The sequence below is a fragment of the Dendrobates tinctorius genome, unplaced genomic scaffold (assembly GCF_039654945.1).
Source record: "Dendrobates tinctorius isolate UK_male_01 unplaced genomic scaffold, ASM3965494v1 ptg000177l, whole genome shotgun sequence".
NCBI classification, from domain to species: domain Eukaryota; kingdom Metazoa; phylum Chordata; class Amphibia; order Anura; family Dendrobatidae; genus Dendrobates; species Dendrobates tinctorius.
Window position 1 is genome coordinate 9,804,602 of NW_027361844.1, and position 21,617 is coordinate 9,826,218.

Genomic DNA, 21,617 nt, shown 5'->3' on the forward strand with positions numbered 1-21,617 from the left:
AGCCCTGAGCACCCTTAGGTATTGAAACCATGGGCTGTACAGAGGCACAAGACTAGTCCGTGTGGCCCCCACTGCTCCACCAATGCTTAGACTGCGGTGCTGCAAGGCACCCCTGAAGGGGTTAGATGGAGCTAGGGTGCCTGCACCGTCCTATTTTGTCAAGGCCCCCTCACATACCTGAGCTGGGAAGCTGAAGAGGATCGTCAGTGAGGAGAGGGCCTTGGAGGGCTCCTGCGGCGAAGATCCGGGGCTGGAGCCCTTAGTTGTCAGATGCCACCGGCCAGTGGCTGCAGAGCAGTGCGGAGAAGCCCGCGCCAGTAAGTAGTGCCATTTTTTTTTGTGGCGCCATGGAGTTCACGCCCCCCCGGGGGGCACAGGACTGGGGTAAGTGCTGCCCGGGAGACCACAGGGAAAATGAGGTGCTACCTCCTTCCCCCCATCCCCAGCAGCGGACAGATACAGCATGTCCGAAGAAGCAGCATGCATCTCTTGTCGGGCTGCGTTTCCGCGGGCGCAGAGCAAGCGATTATGCAAAGCCGGCGACTCCAAACGCGCCCAGGAGCCCTCCGCTGCGACCGAACCCACAATTCTGGTGTGGGCAGACCGCAGAGGACAAGGCTCGGGATTCCCGCTGTGCAGCGCCCTGAACCCGACGCCTAACAGAACCTCAGTGTCCATCCTCCCCTGCGACCGCGACCAATGTGCCAAGCCCCCCAGAATGGGCCCTATCACTGTCAGAGTTCATGCAATTGAGTCCCTTCAGGCCCCAGATGGGGGCAGGGACAGTGGCTCACCGGCCTTAGAGGGGACCTCCACCTCACAAGAGCCTCTCGCCTGCAGGGGCCGCTCTAACTCCAGGCAGACCCGAGGGAAATGAATCCACACGGTGTCGCCTAGTCCATCCAGCGCTTTGGCATTTGTAAGTTCTGCTTCTCGCTCCCCGTCACCAGTGGTTGATAGCGAGCAGACCTCAGAATTCGACTCAGACGAGCCCGTTGACCTGGATACTCCAGCGTCACGTGAAACAGTGGACAGCCTCAGAGAAGCCGTCAATCAGACCTTGGGGATTGAGGATGATCCCGCAGCGGCTACGGGGCATAAGGTGGCGTTTAAGCGAGGAAGCGGCCGCACAGAATTTTTTCCTCTCGCCCTGAGTTTGAGGGCATAGTGCAGCGAGACAGGGAACGACCAGACAGGCGTTTCTCGGGTCAAAAGGCACTCGAAGAAAGGTATCCATTTTCCCCGGAGCTCCGTAAAAAATGGACGGAATCTCCGACGGTGGATCCACCGGTGTCGCGCCTAGCCACTATAACCCTGTTATCCGGGCCTAGCATTTTCTCTTAAGGATCCCACGGATCGCCTCATAGAGAGCTCAGTATATGAGGCGTCAGGATCAGCGCTCTCTCCCTCGTTCGCAGCAACTTGGGTAGCCAAGGCCATAATCTCATGGTCAGAATCATTAAACAAGGTCGCGCAGGAGCAAGAGCTACCTGCAGAAAGATCGGAAATCGCGAGTCAGATCGCGATGGCCGGAGATTACGTAATCAATGCGTCTTTGGATGCGGCAATTGCTCGGCACTTGCGGCCCCTAACGCAGTTTTATCAGAAGAGCTCTATAGTTAAGGACATGGCATGGCCGTGGAATCTTGAAGTTGGATAAACTTATCTCCGACTCCACAGGAGGAAAGAGCTGTTTTCTCCCTCAACAAAAGGTCAAACCGCCTTTTTGCCACCCTTTTTAGGCACGTTTTCGGCCTTTCGCAACCCCGGGTGGACCACAGCGGCCAATTCCGCCGCTTCAGGCCGCCCCAACCAGGATAGGGGTGGCAGGTCTCAAAAGAACCAACCCATTGGGGAGAATGCGAACTCAACAGCCAGATCGAGGGGATCCAGATCCCAAAGATCGTCGGCCAAATGACTCGAGGCGCTTGCCAGACGACACCAGCAAGGTGGGCGGCCGGCTACTCTGGTTTCGCCGCGTCTGGTTCAGTGTCGCGCACGACGCATGGGTAAAAGAGTTGGTGGCCTCAGGTTACAAAATAGACTTTGTCAGATACCCTCAAAGACGTTTTTTTCTTGCTCGTTTTCCCAGGGTGGATACCCAGGCAAGAGCTCTGTTGGAGCCATCGAATCGCTCCAGCGCAATGGGATCATTGTTCCCGTGCCAGAGCACGAAAGGACTCAGGGCTTCTATTCCAACCTGTTTGCGGTTCCCACGGGTATGTCAGACCGATTTTGGACCTCAAACATCTGAACAAATTCATCAGGATCAGACATTTCCAGGTGGAGTCTTTCCGTTCAGTCATATCGGCCATGGAGCAGGGAGAATACTTTGCCTCGATCAACATCCAGGACGCATATCTGCATAGTCCCATTTTTCTTCATCAAAGGTTACTGCGTTTCGCCATCAACGGTCGACATTGTCAGTTTGTGGCGCTTCCTTTCGGGTTAGCCACGGCTCCCAGAGTGTTCCCAAAGGTTATGGCAGTTGTCATGGCCATACTGCATTCTTGAGGCATAGTCGTCTTGCCTTACTTGGACGACCTATTGGTCATAGGCCCTTCTATACGGGCACGCGAGGAAAGTGTCAGCATCACGCTAGATACTCTTGCCCGCTTAGGGTGGCTGGTCAATGCGAAGAAGTCATCCCTTGTGCCAGCTCAGAGGATCTCCATCTTAGGAATGATCTTCGACACTTGCCGAGGGTTGATAATTCTCCCTCAGGAAAAAGCCCTAGCTCTCCGGCAGGGAGTCCGGACTTTTAGCCAACCAGTCCCTCATACCATTCGTTTCGGGATGAAGATTCTAGGGAAAATGGTGGCAGCAATGGGAGCGGTACCGTTTGCCCAGTTCCATTTTTGCCCCCTGCAGTACGCCCTCTTGGCAGCCTGGGATAAGAATCCTTTCACGCTCGATCGGCGGTGCTGACTGTCCTCTCAAGTCAGGCAGTTGCTCGGATGGCGGATAACCAGTTCCTCGCTGACCCAGGGGAAATCCTTCCCCCCAGACCATTGGTTGGTGGTAACAACCGTCGCCAGTGTCCTCGGCTGGAGAGCGGTGTTTCGCCACCATATAACCCAGGGACGGTGGTCGCCACAGGAGGCACGTCTCCCGATCAACTTATTGGAGATACGAGCGATTTGGCTGGCTCTGCAGCAGTTTCAGCACTTCTTAGCAGGCCGCCCTGTCCGAATTCAATCGGACAACGCCACGGCGGTGGCTTACATAAATCACCAAGGGTGCACCCGCAGCAGAGCAACTATGCACGAGGTGGGGCACGTTCTTCAGTGGGCCGAAGCAAACCACTCAGTGATTTCGACAGTCCACATCCCGGGTGTGGAGAACTGGGCGGCAGACTTTCTCAGCCGGCGGGGTCTTGCGTCCGGAGAGTGGTCACTATATTCTGAGGTCTTCCAGCATATTTATCAACTGTGTGGAACTCCGGATGTGGACCTGATGGCTTCCAGGGTGAACGCCAAGGTACCCACATATGTCGCTCGGGCCAGGGACCCGCAAGCGATCGCTGTGGAGGCGTTGGTTCCGCCATGGATCCAGTTCTGCCTCCCATATCTATTTCTCCCGCTGCCACTACTTCCGAGAGTTATCAAAAAGATCAGGACGGAAAAGGTTCCGGCGATTCTGCTGGCCCCGGACGGGCCCGTCGTGCGTGGTACGCAGATCTGATGCAGCTGCTCGCCAACATTCCTTGGCGACTGCCAAAGCGCCCAGATCTACTTTCTCAAGGGCCGATCTGCCACCCGAACTCAGGGGCCCTGTGTTTGATGGCATGGCCGTTGAATCTTGGATTCTAACCCAGGCAGGGTTCGGGAGCAAGGTGGTCGCTACAATGGTTAGCGCCCGGAAGCCGGCTTCAGTACGAATTTACCACCACACCTGGAAGGTGTTCTTTGTTTGATGTCGAGGCCGCAGTGTTTCTCCGCTGAGATTCTCAATCCCCAACATCTTGGCTTTTCTCCAGTCGGCCCTAGACTCGGGCTTGGCCCCAAGTTCCCTCAGGAGACAAATATCGGCCTTATCCGTCCTGTTCCAGCGCAGAATTGCTACCAATTTGCAGGTGAAGACTTTCATCCAGGGAGTCTCCCACTTTAGTACCTCCCTATACAGTTGTGACCAAAAGTATTGACACCCCTGTAATTCTGTCAGATAGTACTCAGTTTCTTCCTGAAAATGATTGCAAACACAAATTCTTTGGTATTATTATCTTCATTTAATTTGTCTTAAATGAAAAAGCACAAAAAGAATTGTCCTAAAGCCAAATTGGATATAATTCCACACCAAACTTAAAGAGGGTGGACAAAAGTATTGGCACTGTTCGAAAAATCATGTGATGCTTCCCTAATTTGTGTAATTAACAGCACCTGTAACTTACCTATGGCACCTAACAGGTGTTGGCAATAACTAAATCACACTTGCAGCCAGTTGACATGGATTAAAGTTGACTCACCCTCTGTCCTGTGTCCTTGTGTGTACCACATTGAGCATGGAGAAAAGAAAGAAGACCAAAGAACTGTCTGAGGACTTGAGAAACCAAATTGTGAGGAAGCATGAGCAATCTCAAGGCTACAAGTCCATCTCCAAAGACCTCTATGTTCCTGTGTCTACCGTGCACTACCGTGTCATTAAGAGGTTTAAAGCTCATGGCACTGTGGCTAACCTCCCTAGATGTGGATGGAAAAGAAAAATTGGCAAGAGATTTCAACGCAAGATTGTGCGGATGTTGGATAAAGAACCTCGACTAACATCCAAACAAGTTCAAGCTGCCCTGCAGTCCGTGGGTACAACAGTGTCAACCCGTACTATCCGTCGGCGTCTGAATGAAAAGGGACTGTATGGTAGGGCACCCAGGAAGACCCCACTTCTTACCCCGAGACATAAAAAAGCCAGGCTGGAGTTTGCCAAAACTTACCTGAAAAAGCCTAAAACGTTTTGGAAGAATGTTCTCTGGTCAGATGAGACAAAAGTAGAGCTTTTTGGGCAAAGGCATCAGCATAGAGTTTACAGGAGAAAAAAAGAGGCATTCAAAGAAAAGAACACGGTCCCTACAGTCAAACATGGCGGAGGTTCCCTGATGTTTTGGGGTTGCTTTGCTGCCTCTGGCACTGGACTGCTTGACCGTGTGCATGGCATTATTAAGTCTGAAGACTACCAACAAATTTTGCAGCATAATGTAGGGCTCAGTGTGAGAAAGCTGGGTCTCCCTCAGAGGTCATGGGTCTTCCAGCAGGACAATGACCCAAAACACACTTCAAAAAGCACTAGAAAATGGTTTGAGAGAAAGCACTGGAGACTTCTAAGGTGGCCAGCAATGAGTCCAGACCTGAATCCCATAGAACACCTGTGGAGAGATCTAAAAATGGCAGTTTGGAGAAGGCACCCTTCAAACATCAGGGACCTGGAGCAGTTTGCCAAAGAAGAATGGTCTAAAATTCCAGCAGAGCATTGTAAGAAACTCATTGCTGGTTACCGGAAGCGGTTGGTCGCAGTTATTTTGCTAAAGGTTGTGCAACCAAGTATTAGGCTGAGGGTGCCAATACTTTTGTCTGGCCCATTTTTGGAGTTTTGTGTGAAATGATCAATGTTTTGCTTTTTTTTTCATTCTCTTTTGTGTTTTTTCATTTAAGACAAATTAAATGAAGATAATAATACAAAAGAATTTGTGTTTGCAATCATTTTCAGGAAGAAACTGAGGATTATCTGACAGAATTGCAGGGTTGTCAATACTTTTGACCACAACTGTAAGGCGCCTATGGACGCCTGGGACCTTAAATTGGTCCTAAGTGTTCTGCAGGAAGCTCCATTTGAACCGCTTCAGGATATCGCCTTGAGGTACCTTTTCCTGGAAAGTGGGGTTCCTAGTGGCCCTCACTTCTATCAAGCGGGTTTCAGAGCTGGTGTCCCTATCCTGCCGAGCTCCGTTCCTCACTTTCCATAAGGATAAGGTGGTGCTCAGACCAGCCCCTCCTTTTCTGCCGAAAGTCGTGTCCTCATTTCACATTAATGAGGATGTTGTCTTGCCTTCATTTGGTCCAGCACCAGTGCACCGTATGGAAAAGGCTCTTCACACTTTAGACCTGGTAAGAGCCCTCTGGAGGTACGTGTCCCGGACGGCGCCCTTACGTCAGACGGACACGCTGTTTGTGCACCCTGAAGGGCGCAGGAAGGGACTCGCTGCCTCAAAATCGACCATAGCCAGATGGATTCGTTTGACTATTCAGGAGTCCTACCGCATTAGAGGCACGCCGATCCCAGCAGGGATCAGAGCGCACTCTACTCGGGCATTGGGCGCCTCTTGGGCGCTTCGGCATCAGGCTTCGGCGGAACAGGTTTGCAAAGCAGCAACCTGGTCCAGCCTGCACACATTTGCCAGACATTATAATAGTCATACTTAGGCCTCGGCGGATGTGAGCCCGGGGTAGAAGAATTCTCCAAGCAGCGGTGGCGCATCTTTAAACAAGAAGTGCATGTAGCTCGGATCGGTGAGTCAATCTCCCACCCAGGGACTGCTTTAGGACATCCCACAGTACCTGTGTCCCCCAGTGAGGCGAAGGAGAAACATGGATTTTTGTGATAACTCACCGTAAAATCCTTTTCTCCGAGACGCTCATTGGGGGACACAGCACCCACCCTATTAGCCAGTTGGCTCTGTTTTTGTTTAATTAATACGCATTTATTTATGTGATATAAGGGTGGTCCTTTTCTGGACATGTTGTACCTGTATTAAGGCTGATTTTGTTGTCCTCCTACTGCTTTGGCACCAAACTGAGTTCCGCCCGCAATAGGTGCAAGGGTGTATATGACGGAGGAGGAGCTAACCTCTTTTTTTCACTTAGTGTCAGCCTCCTAGCGGCAGAAGCATACACCCACAGTATCTGTGTCCCCCAATGAGCGTCTCGGAGAAAAGGATTTTACGGTGAGTTATCACAAAAATCCATGTTTCCACAGCGCATGCCTGAAGACTCTCTCTCTCTCTCTCCCTCTCCCTCTCCCTCTCCTGCACCGTCTCCGGCCTAAACAGATGATCCGGCAGGCTGTGGCTTCTACCTGATGAGGTTTGACAACTTTTCGCCGCAGCCCGCCGGATTTGAAAAACTGAAATGTGAAAGTAGCCTTAGAAGGATTAAAAGTTGACCAGTGATTTCTCATTTTTACAACAAAATTTACAAAACTATTTTCTTTAGGGACCACATCACATTTGAAGTCAATTTGAGGGGTGTACATAACAGAAAATACAGAAAAGTGACACCATTATAAAAACTGCACCCCACAAGGTGTTCAAAACCACATTCAGGAAGTTTATTAACCCTTCAGGTGCTTAATGAGAACTGAAGCAATGTGGAAGGAAAAAATGAGCATTTAACTTTTTTCACAAAAAATTTATTTTAGACCCAAACTTTTTTTTTATTTTCACAAGGGTATCAGGAGAAAATGGACCACAAAATTTGTTGTGAAATTTCTCCTGAGTATGCCGATACACCATATGTGAGGGAAATTCACTGTTTGGGCACATGGCAGAGCTCAGAAGGGAAGGAGCGCTATTTGACTTTTTGAACACAAAATTGGCTGCAATTGAGAGTGGACACCATGTCGCGTTTGGAGAGCCCCTGATGTGCCTGAACAGTGGAAACCCCCACAAGTGACACCATTTTGGAAACTATACCCCTCAAGGATTTTGAACCCACAGGTACAACACAGAATTTGATAACCTTAGGTTGTCATATTGAATATGTTATCATTAGTGTTGAGCGCAAGTGCTCGCTACTCCAGTTTGCATCGGGTGCTCGGGCATTCACCAAATGTCGCGGGTGCTCGAGTGACATGTTTTGCGGCTGGTAGACATCCAAAAAAAACCATTCTGGGATCAGCAATACTCTGTGCATACCCAAGTACCCGTTGGAAAATCGAGTAGCGAACACTTTCACTCAATACTAGCTGTCATATCGTCATCATTTTTTCTTTATCGCCTTATTGGGGGACACAGAATACCATGGGTGTATGCTGCTGCTGCTAGGAGGCTGACACTATGCAAAAACAGAAAATTAGCTCCTCCCCGGCAGTATACACCCACCGGCAGGCACCAAGCACCTCAGTTTGTGCTTAGTGTCTGTAGGAGGTGGACCGGGATCTCCCCAGATCCGCAGTTATTAATCCAATTTTTCCTTTCAGGGTTTAGTTTGAACTTTTTAATCTTTTCTTCTTTTATCTTTTAGGTTTTTCCGTTGGGAAACAGGGTATACTTATCACCCTGATTTCCTATATCATGCGGCTGAGCGAGCAGTGTGGTGTCATCCACATCGCAACTCTCAGTACCGCAGGCAGGACTTTTCCCTATCACCTTCCGGTGATAAGGGTTGTGGACAGGTGGCTGGTCCTTGCCGAATCCCCCTCCTCACCCCTCTCTCGGGACAGGGCTGAGAGGAAGACGGCGATCGCAGGTGGTTCAAGCCGTCTTCTGCAGGATGCGGGTACAGAGGACTCCTTCCCCTCCCAGCGGCCTGCCGTTTTCCCGTGGGCCCCTGTGGTCATCCTCTTCAGGGACGTCAGGTAAGTGCCTGTACGTTCCCTCCGGCCCCCGCATAAGCTCCAGTGCATGGGAGAAGTTGGACCTTGGGATTACAGGTCCACTGTTTTTGAATCTCCCGCCCTTTCTGCCTGCCGCGCGCTCACATAATGGAATGCGGACACTATCCCTTCCCCTCTTCTAGTCAGGGAGACTGTGCGGATCCCTTCACTCACCGCAGCAGCGTCGCAAGCAGGGGACCGCTTCATATTCCTTCCTGAGCGCGGTATGTCAGGGCAGGCAAGGGGTTGCGCCGCCGGCGCGGGCGCCGTCACTTTCACTTTCACTTTCCCCTCAGCGAGGGGAATTTCTCTGCTCCCTCCTCCCTCCTGAGCGCGCTCTTTCAGCGCGCCCTTTCTAGCCCATCACAGGGCTTCTTTCTCTTTGAGATGCCAGCCTCCCCTCTCTGTCATGCCCTCTCCGTCGCTGGTAGCCAATCACGGCGCAGCCGCTAAGCTCCGCCCCCATCTTCCAGCACAAGGATTTCCTGTTTTTTTCACTCCTTCCTGCGCTGCTTGGGGGACACTTCGGCGTTTCTTCTGCTGCTCACAGAATCTCGGTAGGCTCGGCTCTGGGGCAGGGATTAGCTCTCCTCGGCAGTTATTCCCTAATTTCTGCGGCCATTCAGTGCAGTTCACTTATGCCCAACCCTTCAGGGGATCTCTGCTTCAGGCCCACCGCTACCTATTACGCCTGTGCGCGCTGTAAAAAGAAGTGGGCATCGGGTCAGTCGTCCCCATTCTGCCCCCCCTGCAGTCCTTCAAATATGTCAGCATCTCAGGAACGCACAGAATCCCGGGCGGAGGGCGCTCTTCCCTCCTCTCTCCCCCCGGAGTGGGCCGTTACAATGTCACAGTCTGTTTCTGACTTGACAAAAGTATCACAGTCGCTGGTCCAGGTCTTAGAACGATTACCTCAGCTATCCTCAGCCACCTCTGCCCCGACCACCTCTCAGGGTGAGTCGGCCGCACCTGACCGCGACCTTCAGAGAGACAGACAGGGAAGGACTTCTCGGAAGCGGGCTCTGTCCACTTCGTCTTCGAGCTCGCAGGGCCCTTCCGCTCCCAGGCCTCCTTCTCCTTCCTCGGAGGACAGCCTTCAGTCAGGCGATGATTCTCATTCGGAAGCTAGCTCAGAGGGGAACAGCGTTTCTAAAACGCGGGACATGGTCGATAGTCTTCTTGCAGCTATCTTCCAAACACTAAAGCTTAAACAGGATGAGGCTCCAGCTCAGGAAAGCTCGGTTCTCCTTAGACGAGCCAGACCTCAGTCTCGAACCTTTCCCAATCACAACGATTTCGATACTACCTTATCCAAACACTGGGAGCGCCCTGAGCAACGTTTCTCAGGCCGCAAGTATTTGGACGTTCTGTACCCCTTTGACGCAGAACTGCTCTCAAAGTGGTCCAAGGCTCCAGAGGTAGATCCTCCAGTATCCCGGATAGCCTCTAAAACGGTGCTTTCGCTGCCCGACGGGGCATCGCTCAAAGATCCTACTGACAGGCAGATTGAATCTCTGGCTAAGTCTATCTTTGAGGCATCTGGCGCCTCTCTCTGCCCTATTTTCGCCGCCTGGGTGGCGAAGGTCATTTCCGCTTGGGCAAAGATTCTTCGCAGAGGCATCTTAGCGTCAGCTCCGCAAGACGAGTTGGCAGATCTTGCAGATCAGATTAACCAGGCGGGAAAATACCTTTTGGCCGCCTCCTTGGACGCGGCCGGCTGCGTAGCAAGGGCTAACAGCAACATAGTAGCTGTACGCCGAGTCCTTTGGCTAAAGTCATGGAATGCGGACACTACTTCGAAAAAGTCGCTTACCAATCTGCCATTCCATGGCTCTAGGCTCTTTGGAGCAAAGCTGGATCAGATAATTTCCGATGCCACTGGAGGTAAAAGTACTTCGCTTCCCCAGTCTCGACCAAAACGTACCTTCAACAGAAGGGGGTTTTGACCATTCAGGCCCTTTCGTCCCTTCTCTGCCACGGAGAGAGCCACTCAACAGGATCGGCCGCCTGCCACCAGGGAGCGGGATCAGAGGAAACCTTCCTACAAACCCGCTCCTCGCTGGAGATCTAGAGGACAATATTCCAGATCTGCAGGAGTGGGCGGCAGACTTTCCTTTTTCGCGGATGCTTGGCTGTCCGTTGTAGACGACGCTTTGGTCAGAGAACTCGTCGCATCCGGTTACAAAATCGAATTTGCTTCTCTCCAGAACAGACTGTTTTTCCGGTCTCGGCCTCCGCGACAGCGGGCCCAGGTTCCGGGTTTTCTGCAGGCCATTTCCTCCCTTCTTTCCGCCGGAGTCATTGTTCCCGTTCCCTCAGACGAACGGTTTTCCGGGTTCTACTCCAATCTCTTTGTAGACCCGAAGAAAGACGGCTCTCTTCGTCCTATTCTGGACCTCAAATTGCTCAATCGCCACGTGAAGATTCTTCATTTCAGGATGGAGTCTCTTCGGTCGGTGATTGCTTCCATGGAGCCCGGGGAATTTCTCTGCTCGGTGGACATTCGGGATGCCTATCTGCACATTCCAATATGTGTGCAACATCAGAAGTATCTTCGATTTGCGTTTCAGGGAGACCATTTTCAGTGCACAGCTCTTCCTTTCGGCCTGGCTTCAGCGCCCCGGGTTTTCACGAAGGTGATGGCGACCGTCATGGCCATCCTTCGCTCCAGAGGGATCCTCATCATCCCTTATCTGGACGATCTTTTGATCAAGGGTTCCTCTCGCCAGGACTGTCTCCGGAGCCTTCAGATAACCCTGGACACTCTCAGCCGCCTAGGTTGGCTGGTCAACAAGGAGAAGTCCATTCTGATCCCCACCCAGCGTCTGACCTTTCTGGGTATGGAATTCGACACGGAGCTAGCCCGTGTTTTTCTTCCAAAGGAAAAATTTACAACTCTGTCCAAGGGCATCAGAACTCTCAAGAGGCCTGCTCCCATTCCCATTCGGTTCTGCATGAAGGTCCTGGGGAAGATGGTGGCCTCCATGGAAGCAGTGCCCTTTGCGCAGTTTCACCTTCGCCCCCTCCAGCTGTCTCTGCTTTCAGCCTGGGACAAGACCACGATGTCCTTGGACCGTCCTATTCGGCTTCCTCTCAGAGTGAGGCAGTCTCTCACTTGGTGGCTACGGCCAGCATCAGTTCTCCAAGGGAGGTCCTTTCTTCCGCCTCAGTGGCAAATCATCACCACCGATGCGAGCCTCCTAGGATGGGGAGCCGTGTTCCATCAGAAAGCGGCCCAAGGCCGCTGGAAGCCACAGGAGTCTCTCCTTCCAATCAATCTTTTGGAGATCAGGGCAATTTTCCTGGCCCTTCTTCATTGGCAGCCCCTCCTCTCCGGCAAGCCGGTCCGTATTCAGTCGGACAACGCCACGGCCGTGGCGTACATAAACCATCAGGGGGGCACGCGCAGCAAACAAGTAATGTCAGAAGTGGCCAAGATATTACGCTGGGCAGAACGCTACGTTCCGACAATCTCCGCCGTCCATATTCCAGGGGTGGAAAATTGGGCAGACGACTTTCTGAGTCGCCAGGGCCTAGCGTCCGGCGAATGGTCCCTGCACCCCGCGGTTTTCTCTCAGATATGCGACCGTTGGGGCACCCCGGATGTCGATCTCATGGCATCTCGGATGAACCACAAGGTGCCGCAGTTCGTAGCCAGGTCCAGGGACCCTCTAGCCGTCGCATGCGACGCACTGGTGACTCCGTGGTCCCAGTTTCAACTTCCGTATCTGTTCCCGCCTCTGGCATTGATCCCTCGGGTGGTCAAAAAGATTAGATCGGAAGGCGTACCAGTGATTCTAGTCGCTCCAGATTGGCCAAGACGGCCTTGGTACGCGGAACTGGTCAACATGCTCGCGGACGTTCCCTGGAGGCTTCCGGACCGTCCAGACCTTCTCTCGCAAGGCCCCCTTTACCACGAGAATTCTCAGTCTCTGAGTTTGACGGCATGGCCGTTGAGACCGCAATTCTGAAGGAATCAGGTCTGTCCAGTCAGGTTATTCAAACTATGATCAGAGCCAGGAAACCGGCCTCTTCCCGCATTTACTATAGGTACTGGAAGGCTTTTTTCCGTTGGTGCGATGATAAAAGAGTCTTCCCAATGTCCTTTTCTATCCCATCTATCCTTGGGTTTCTTCAGTCTGGGTTGGACGCGGGTCTGTCCCTCAGTACGCACAAGGGCCAAGTTTCCGCTCTCTCTATCCTCTTCCAAAGAGAGCTAGCTTCTCTACCACAGGTAAAAACCTTTCTGCAAGGGGTTTCCCACGTGGCTCCTCCTCATCATTCGCCAATAGATCCGTGGGATCTCAACCTCGTTCTTGGCGCTCTCCAGAAGGCGCCGTTCGAGCCTCTCCAGGACATCCCTTTGTCCCTTCTCTCTTGGAAGGTCACCTTTTTGATCGCCATTTCATCCATCAGAAGAGTTTCTGAATTGGCGGCCTTGTCATGTCGTTCCCCTTACCTCATTCTCCATCAGGACAAAGCCGTCCTCAGGCCCGTTCCTTGTTTTCTTCCAAAGGTGGTTTCCGCTTTCCATATCAATGAGGATATCGTCCTTCCTTCTTTTTGTCCGGCTCCATCTCATCCTCTTGAGAAGTCTCTCCACAAACTGGACGTAGTTAGAGCCCTGCGTGTCTATCTTGCCAGGACCTCTTCCTTTCGTCTGTCCGATTCCTTGCTGATCATCTCTGAAGGTCGCCAGAAGGGCCTTCCGGCTTCCAAATCCACGATCGCTCGCTGGATTCGTTCTACCATTCTGGAAGCGTATCGTCTTCAGGAAGAGCGGCCCCCTCCGGGAGTAAGAGCTTATTCCACCCGGGCTGTGGCGGCTTCGTGGGCTGCTCGTCACCAGGCCTCGGCCATGCAAATTTGCAAGGCTGCAACCTGATCATCTTTGCACACCTTCACGAGGTTCTACAGGGTTCATACCCAGGCTTCGTCTGATGCTGTGGTTGGTAGGAAGGTTCTGCAGGCGGCGGTGGCGCACCGGCCGACCTGAGCCTTTCGGTTACTTTCGTTCCTTTTTACTGTTCCCACCCTTGGGACTGCTTTGGGACGTCCCATGGTATTCTGTGTCCCCCAATAAGGCGATAAAGAAAGATGGATTTTTGGTTCTTACCGTAAAATCTCTTTCTTGGAGCCTTCATTGGGGGACACAGCACCCTCCCTGTTTAAGTTGTACCGTGTTGGGTCTTAGAGTCCCTTGTTGGGTTGGTATATATGTTTCGAGTTTTTCTCGTTGCTTCTCCTACTGCTTTTTCACCAACTGAGGTGCTTGGTGCCTGTCGGTGGGTGTATACTGCCGGGGAGGAGCTAATTTTCTGTTTTTGCATAGTGTCAGCCTCCTAGCAGCAGCAGCATACACCCATGGTATTCTGTGTCCCCCAATGAAGGCTCCAAGAAAGAGATTTTACGGTAAGAACCAAAAATCCATCTTTTCCCCAATTTTTGGGAAAAAAACTCAATTCTAACCCTAACACAATCCTAACTCCAATCCTTACTGCAAAGAATGGAAGAAATTAAAAAATATATATTTTAACAGTTTTAGCTAACTAAGGGGGTGATTTACTATTTTTTTTTATTTTGATCACTGTGATAGATCCTATCACAGTAATCAAAAGGTCCAATAGGAAATACTCTGTATTGTTGCCGGGTACCGGCTGGCAGATCTTGGCGGGCACACTGTGCTTGTGCTGCCATTTTTTTCTAAGAAAATGATGCGGAGGGCTGTGGGAAGGAGCAGAAGGGTCCGGGGATGACGGAGGTATTTGTGGGGGGAGGGGTTGGAAGACCCGATTTTGTTTCTTCTGATATGTTAGATCATATCAGAGGAGAGAGAAATTAATTTTAAAACTGACTTCTTTTTGTGATTGCCGTTATTTGATGAAGAACTGGGATTACATAACAGGAGACCGTAAAAACTGGCCCTGAGCATGTTCTCTGGGGCCTCGGTTGTCCCTGGTAGCTAAGACCCCAGAGATTTTCCGACGCTTGGGGTCACTATACCCTTATTTCTCAGTGCCGTTAAAAGGTGTATCGGCGGTTGTTAAGGGGATAATCCATTCTATCTATACAATATTATTTTTTCTCCTTATTAATTATTAACCTATTGTTATGAGAAGTACATTTTTCTCTGATAGAAGGCCATGGTGCCAGTCATTGTTCAAAAGTGACCCTCTACGCTTTCCCTTTTATACTACTGATTCACTCTTAATCGCTTTGCTAAAAAAAGTTTAATAGCCATGACTGAATTTGTATGCAGTCCCTGGCATTAAGACTGGCAAAGTGGCTGTTAATCAGCTTCTGCAAGATCACATCCACAAATGTAGGCACAGTGTAATATCTTTAAATGTACACAATATTGTGGGAAGGCTTAGGGTATGTTCCCATGGTCAGTAAACCCTGCGGATTGGACGCTGCGTATCTCCACAGCCCCAAACCCGCAGCGGCCAGATGTTACAGCATAGTGGATGGGATTTCAAGAAATCCCATCTCCACTATAAGTCCTGAGACGCCTGCGGCTTCCCTGCGGAGACGGACATGCGCAAATTACCCATTTACTATCATTAGATGCGGTAAAACCGCATTATCTTCCCCGTCACATGCGTATTAAGTGTGGGAACGCAGCTTACTACACATGTATACTAATTTAAATAATGTCATACCTTGTTTCAGTCAGAAATTCTCGTACATTGCAGTTCTCGCGATGAGCTGAGCTGACTGCAAGAACTGCCGTGCACGTGACCGACGGGGTTAACTCCAGTCACTAGCCAAGTTCTCATGATCAGCTGATCGCGGAACTGCAGTGCACGTGATTGCCGCTGACGGAGCTATCTCCGGTCATCAGCTGTCATCGTCTTCAAGCTCCGCTGTGTCTGGATGTCAGACTGGGTGGTGGCATAATGCCACCGTTCAGCCAAAGGCATCCAGATGTATAGAACTGAACTCGTCGTGGAACAGTATGTATAGTTTCTTGGTGGACAAGTATGGTATACTGTTCCTTTTTTATTTTATTTCTCTTAAAGGAGAACGAGGGAGTCGGTGGAATTAGGCAAGGTCGTAAGTATGGTTTAATTAAGCTCTATTAAATGAGTTGGTGTCATTATTTCAATTAAAGGACTTTATTCTGGCTGTGTCTTTATTTACCATGTAACTCTAGGATTAGTAATGGATAGGTGTCTTATAGACGCCTCTCCATTACTAAGGCGTGGGCTTGATGTCACCGGACAATACAAAGGTGACATCAACCCCACAAATATTACCCCTCTTGCCACCGCTACAGAGCAAGTGGGAAGAGCCGAGTAAAGTGCCACAATTGGTGCATCTTTGGATGCACCAATTGTGGGGTGGCTGCGGGCTGCTATTTTTAGGCTGGTGAGGGCCAAAATCCATAGGCATCGCCAGCCTGAGAATACCAGCCCTCAGCTGTCTGCTTTTTCCTTGGCTGGTTAACAAAAATAGGGGGACCCCATGCTGTTTTTTTTAGGGGATCCCACTTCTTTTGCTAACCATCCAAGGTAAGCAGACTGCTGCGGCCTGGTATTATCAGGCTGGTAAGGTTCATGGATATTGGATCCTTACCAACCTGAAATACCAGTCCCAGTAGTCTGCTGTACTCTGGCTGGTTAACAAATGTAGGGGGACCCCCACACCGTTTTTTTTTTTAATTATTATTTATTTTTTCAAAAGGAGGAGACCTCTCTCTGTGCTTTCCTCCACTTCCTGTGTCATGTACTTCTGGCTGTGTCACAAGATTCACCATTATTTAAATTAGTACACATGTGTAGTAAGCTGCGTTCCCGCACTTAATACACATGTGACTAGGAAGATAATGCGGTTTTACCGCATCTAATGATGGTGAATGGGTAATTTACGCAGCTACATAAATTGACGTGCTCCGGTCTGGAAAGACGCACCGCATGTCCGTCTCTGCGGGTGAGCCTGCGGGCATCGGTGCACGCATAGTGGGCATGGGATTTCTTGAAATTCCATCCACTATGCTGTAACATCTGGATGCCGCAGGTTGGACATTGTGGATGTACGCAGCGTCCAACCCGCAGCGTTTACTGACCGTGGATACATACCCCAATATATCTGCAAACAGGAAATCACTTTTTTTTCCTTCCCAGAAGCAGACTTTCAATTAGCTTTATTTCAAGTGACAAAAAAAACAAATGCACAGAAAAAACGCATCAAAAGCGCATGTAAAAAATGCATCAAAAACGCAGGTGACCTGCCAGTGACCTCAGATGCAGTTTTGTTACAGAGTTCACCTGCGTCAAATCCTGAGTAAATACTGAGCCTTTCCTGATCGTGTGCACATACCCTTAATTGTGATCCTAGTCCAGAAGACATAATCACATGAACTTTGGTTTAAAATAAAAATTCTTATGTCACCTCAGTGGTAAAATTTTTGTATAACACCAGCCGGACTCTTCTCTTTGAATTTATGTGTTTGTGTATGTGTCAGATAAAGGCTCGGGATATGTGATGACGTGTGCTGCATAACACTGGGATAGAAATGTTGCACTGCCACACATCTAATGAAATCCTGTGGTGTCATATTGCGACATGCGATCTTCTATGACTGTCTAAGAGAACAGAGCGCAAGGGATAAAACGCTGCAATGCTGTGTGGCTTCCAGGCCTGTGCAAAACCCTGCGGAACTGATCCAAAGGAGAGAAGTTGCAGGAGGGACGGAATTAGCCAGTGCTTCGGGTAAGGTGATGGCAATGATGCCAGCCTTGGATACAAATGGCCAGCGTGCCAAAAGGAGAGAAGTGACAGTTGGTCCTGCTGCTGCTCCAGCAGCCAAGAAAGATGGCTGCAGCCGTGTGTGCCAGCAACGCCCAGACTCAGACGACGATGGTCAAGCACCAAAGACCAGAGCTACACCAGTCAAGGTCCAACTTCATCCGTCACCAGTCAAGTACTGAAGTCCCGAACAACGCCGGTCAAGGTTTCCGACTTAGACGATGCCGGTAAACAGCCAAGAACCTGCCCCCATCAATATGGACCAAGGAGGTAGTCGTCGGTGGTCAAGTACCGATGAAGCCGAGAGGATATCCGGCCATAGACCCGAGCCTGAGCCAGTGATCGGAGGAGACGTGTGAGACGAGCCATCATTTTCAGCAGAGATGTACAGTACCAGGGCTATGGGCAGAGGAAGAACTGCAGACTAGACTGGGTCCAGCTGATGCTATGAGCAGACCAGATAGAGCTGATACACTTTGTCAGTAAAACATGCAGCTAGTGAGACAGAGCAGCGGCCCTTGCCAGGTACAGAAAGCCGCGGAAGTTCTTACAGACTGTTTCCACCTAGTACAGTGTTTGCCCCCTCACAACTAGGATTAGGTTGGACTGTGGAGTGGACCCCAAATTCATCCTGATATTCCCCATTGTACATTAACCAATATTTTCCTGTTTATATAATTGTTTTGCCATTGATTCTGTGAATCGTGTCTGTGTAATCTGCCTCTAATAACAATTCTCTATTCATATAATTCTGATCAGCAAATAAAAGTAGACTGGTGTTCGGCCCATGTCTCCGCTGTGGCATGTAGTTCACCTGCTTACAACTGCAACACACAAAATCACAGCTCTAAAATATTGATGCAACAACAAGTCCCTCACAAGTTGCACAAATGTTTTTGGCCTCGTGATTTGTCTGGGAATTGACATGTTGTCCTGTAGCCTCAGCCAAAGTCCAGCTTTTCATTGAGATTGTAGGTATGTTACTTAAAAGGCCGAGATTTTATCATAAAGCGGACTAGTCCGATTACGATTGATCGTAGTCCAGGGATGTCCATGGTCACTGTTTGGGATTGCAGGAGCTTTGCACACCATTACTATTTATGTGACGTGTTACATAGACATTGTATAGTTCACATTTACATCCCTGTATCTGCAGTCATCAGATGGGTCATAGTCTGAGGAGCTTTTACTTCTCTCTTTTGGCTCAGATCTGTATAAATGTTGGTACGCCCTTTTACTCATTTTCCTTTGTGCAGGCGAGTCATGGGAGTAAGAACCTGTGAATCCCGATGTCTGTTCAGTGGCTCCAAGGGAGAAGTCTGCTGCATCGAGCCCCTTCACACAAAGCCCGAGCTACGAGATCATCCCATCACTCAATACTCACTGCTGGCTATGGCGTCATTGACTAAGGTACTAGTTTCATTTTATCATCCACAAGTCATCATAACTGTATGCAGGTTGGAATAGATGGCTGTGATTACACGGTGCCTTACCAGCCATTAGGTCTGTGCATGTAGAAAATGTGAAAAAGGAGCGATCAGCTCACCTGTCCAGGTGCACAGCAAAACACTCCAGTAATAGCAACAGTCCAAGCAATGGCCGGCACTCACATCTTCTTAAAAGAATGGCTTTATTGATCTAGTAGTATAAAAGCACAAAAGTGGTTGAACACAACAGCACAAAAAAGACAAACTCAGATAAGAAATATCCGCTGCGCTACCAGGCAACATGTCTCAGACCAGAGTGGCTTGACAAACATGTTGCCTGGGAGATATTTCTTTACTGCCTTTTTAATTTTTGTGTGCAACCATTTTTGTGTGTTTTATACTACTGGATCAATAAAGCCATTTTAGGAAAATGTGAGTGCCGGCACTAGCTTGGACAGATTCTGTGTACATTGTTACCCATCAGGGGCATAAAAATAACTGTTGAAACACATAACTCCCACCCATATTCCTCATATAGTAAAATGAAGATAGCACAGGTGAGATTCTGTTTTTGAGACTCTCCTGTAATGACCCGGGAACACTGCACAGATTTCTCTATACAGGGCGACTCTCAGTAGATGGAATATTGATTTTCGTTGCGCCTGCTTGATGACAGAGCTCACCACTCTCTCTTATTAGGGTTAGGGGGACATCTTTCAAAGATAAAATGGTTTTATGTTGATGATGAGTAGGTGTAATAATAATAATAATAATACCAAATGCCTCCAATTAGAAATGTAGTATAGTTTTTCCGATTCGCTATGTCTCTTTCCTCATGTGCAGACATTGCAGGACCTTAGGTATCCATGGTTATGGCCACTAGCAACTAACCAATGAGAAAATGGAAAACGGTCTTAGGAGCGCAGGAAAGAGACTCAGACAAGAGATGGGTTTAAACCACAACGCGTTTCGACGGAGGATCCGTCTTCATCAGGTGGAATCTTGTCTGAGTCCCTTTCCTGCGCTCCTAAGACCGTTTTCCATTTTCTCATTGCTACTATCCTCCATTGGAGGTTTTCGGCTGGAGCTGCGGTGGAGAACTGACATCCTGGTCTGCCCCTGGGTTGCTTCCTAAGCGCTCCTGTATGACCGCTTATCACTGATTCTTACTAGCAACTAACCGTCACTGTAGCAATGGTCGTAACCATGGATACCTAAGATCCTGCAATGCCTGCACATGAGGAAAGAGACATAATATTTGTTTCTCCCAGCGATCGCATTGCTGGGTGACCATGAACTGGAGGAGAAATCCCTTTTCCTCTGTCAATTTCCCTGTGACTTCTGTATTGTACAGACATTTAAACCAATACTGGGCTTTTAGTGTAAACTGTCACCTTCAGTTACTGATCGTGATCATTTTATGAAAGTAATATGAATGCCGCAAGCATTATTTCTTTTATATTTTCTTATTGGGTGGAATAAACAGTCTGTTCAGGGACTTTATAAGGCATAGAAGCAATGCTGATGGATATCTGGTTGTCCCCAGTCTGAGAATCTATTATTTAGCTGCTAACATCAACATCTCAGGGGCAACAATCCTGTAAAATTGATGGAAAAAAAAAAACCTTTTTGGACCAAATTGTCTATTTGACGCTTGAAAAGCGCATGCATTTATACGTCATACTAAGTAATTTTCTATATGATACACAAGTTGTGGCGGAAGGTGTGGGACGCAGCGGGCATTGTAGGCTGTTTTCAGACCAGTACAATTTGGGACTCGGCAGTACTACTAGAATTGGCCATTCTGGAAGGTTTTGAGATATTTGTAGAATTATACAACTACTGTTCTTCTCATTCTTACAAGCTGACTTTGATTTACATAATAACCAGTTTTCTAAATTCGGGCAGCTTCAGCATGTTGCCGATGTAGAAACTAGCAAAAGCGGAGGGACTAGGCAGCTCTCATGTAAGCTAGACTAAACGTTTCTTCCCTGTCTGAAATACTTATTTCCCCAAAAGCAAATTGGGTTAAAAAGAGTTAGAAGCCATAACTTTCTGTAAGTGAGGAGTGCGGACTGTCTCATGTTAATTTTATGCACAGGGTGTGTAAAACACCAGTAATTTTAGGCTACATTCTCACTTGTGTGTGACATGTCTTAGTGCTGTCCATTTTCCTCTTGGACAGCACACTGCTCCATAGATTTCCTACATAGAGACGTCAGTTAAAAAATAAAATACAGATCTGTGTTTCCAGTCCAGGAGACTAAGGACATGTCCTATTCTCATCCGTTCTGCAGATCAGAGTCGACCATTAAAGTCTATTGGGGTTCTTAAAAAAAAAAAAACACAGATGCCATGAGGTAGACTCTCGTTTTTCTTCATTTTTCTATTAGTTTTTCGTGGACCGATTTCTAAGCGTCAGTGGAAAAATGTTCAGACAGTCTACCTTCAATTTTTAAATAAGGATGAAAAAAAAAAGCAAAATGGAGGAAAAAAACCTAGGCAAAATAGATGACACTACTACAAGACCACCCCTTCTCATTCCCCCACGCTTCGGCTGATAAAATAAAAACTATACTCCCCTCCTTAACCAGTGCCATTCGTGTGGTGTCATCAGTCGTGGTACCAGGGCACTTTTGTGGTTGTTGTGACACGTTACCTTAGCGTCACTGTTTCCACCTTCGTACGGACTGAACATGAAGAGGAAGTCTGGGCTGCAGCTGATCTCAGACTTCCTCTTCATGTTCGATTTGTAGGAAGGTGCGGGCAGTGATGCCAACACTGATTGAGTGCCGGTCTCACGTGTCATCACAACCACACGAGAACCCTGGGATCGCGAATGCTGACACCGCAGGAACG

The 21,617-nt window shown here is 49.2% G+C and overlaps 1 protein-coding gene across 2 annotated transcripts in view; it reads left to right on the plus strand.

Moving 5' to 3' along the window:
* The window catches only part of VPS8 (VPS8 subunit of CORVET complex), a 313,830-nt gene that overhangs the window by 35,401 nt on the left and 256,812 nt on the right, over window positions 1-21,617 (plus strand). For both annotated transcript variants that reach the window (XM_073551536.1, XM_073551537.1), the window contains exon 11: window positions 18,588-18,741. In XM_073551536.1, the coding sequence (XP_073407637.1) occupies window positions 18,588-18,741 (154 nt within the window). The remainder of the gene's footprint in view (window positions 1-18,587; window positions 18,742-21,617) is intronic.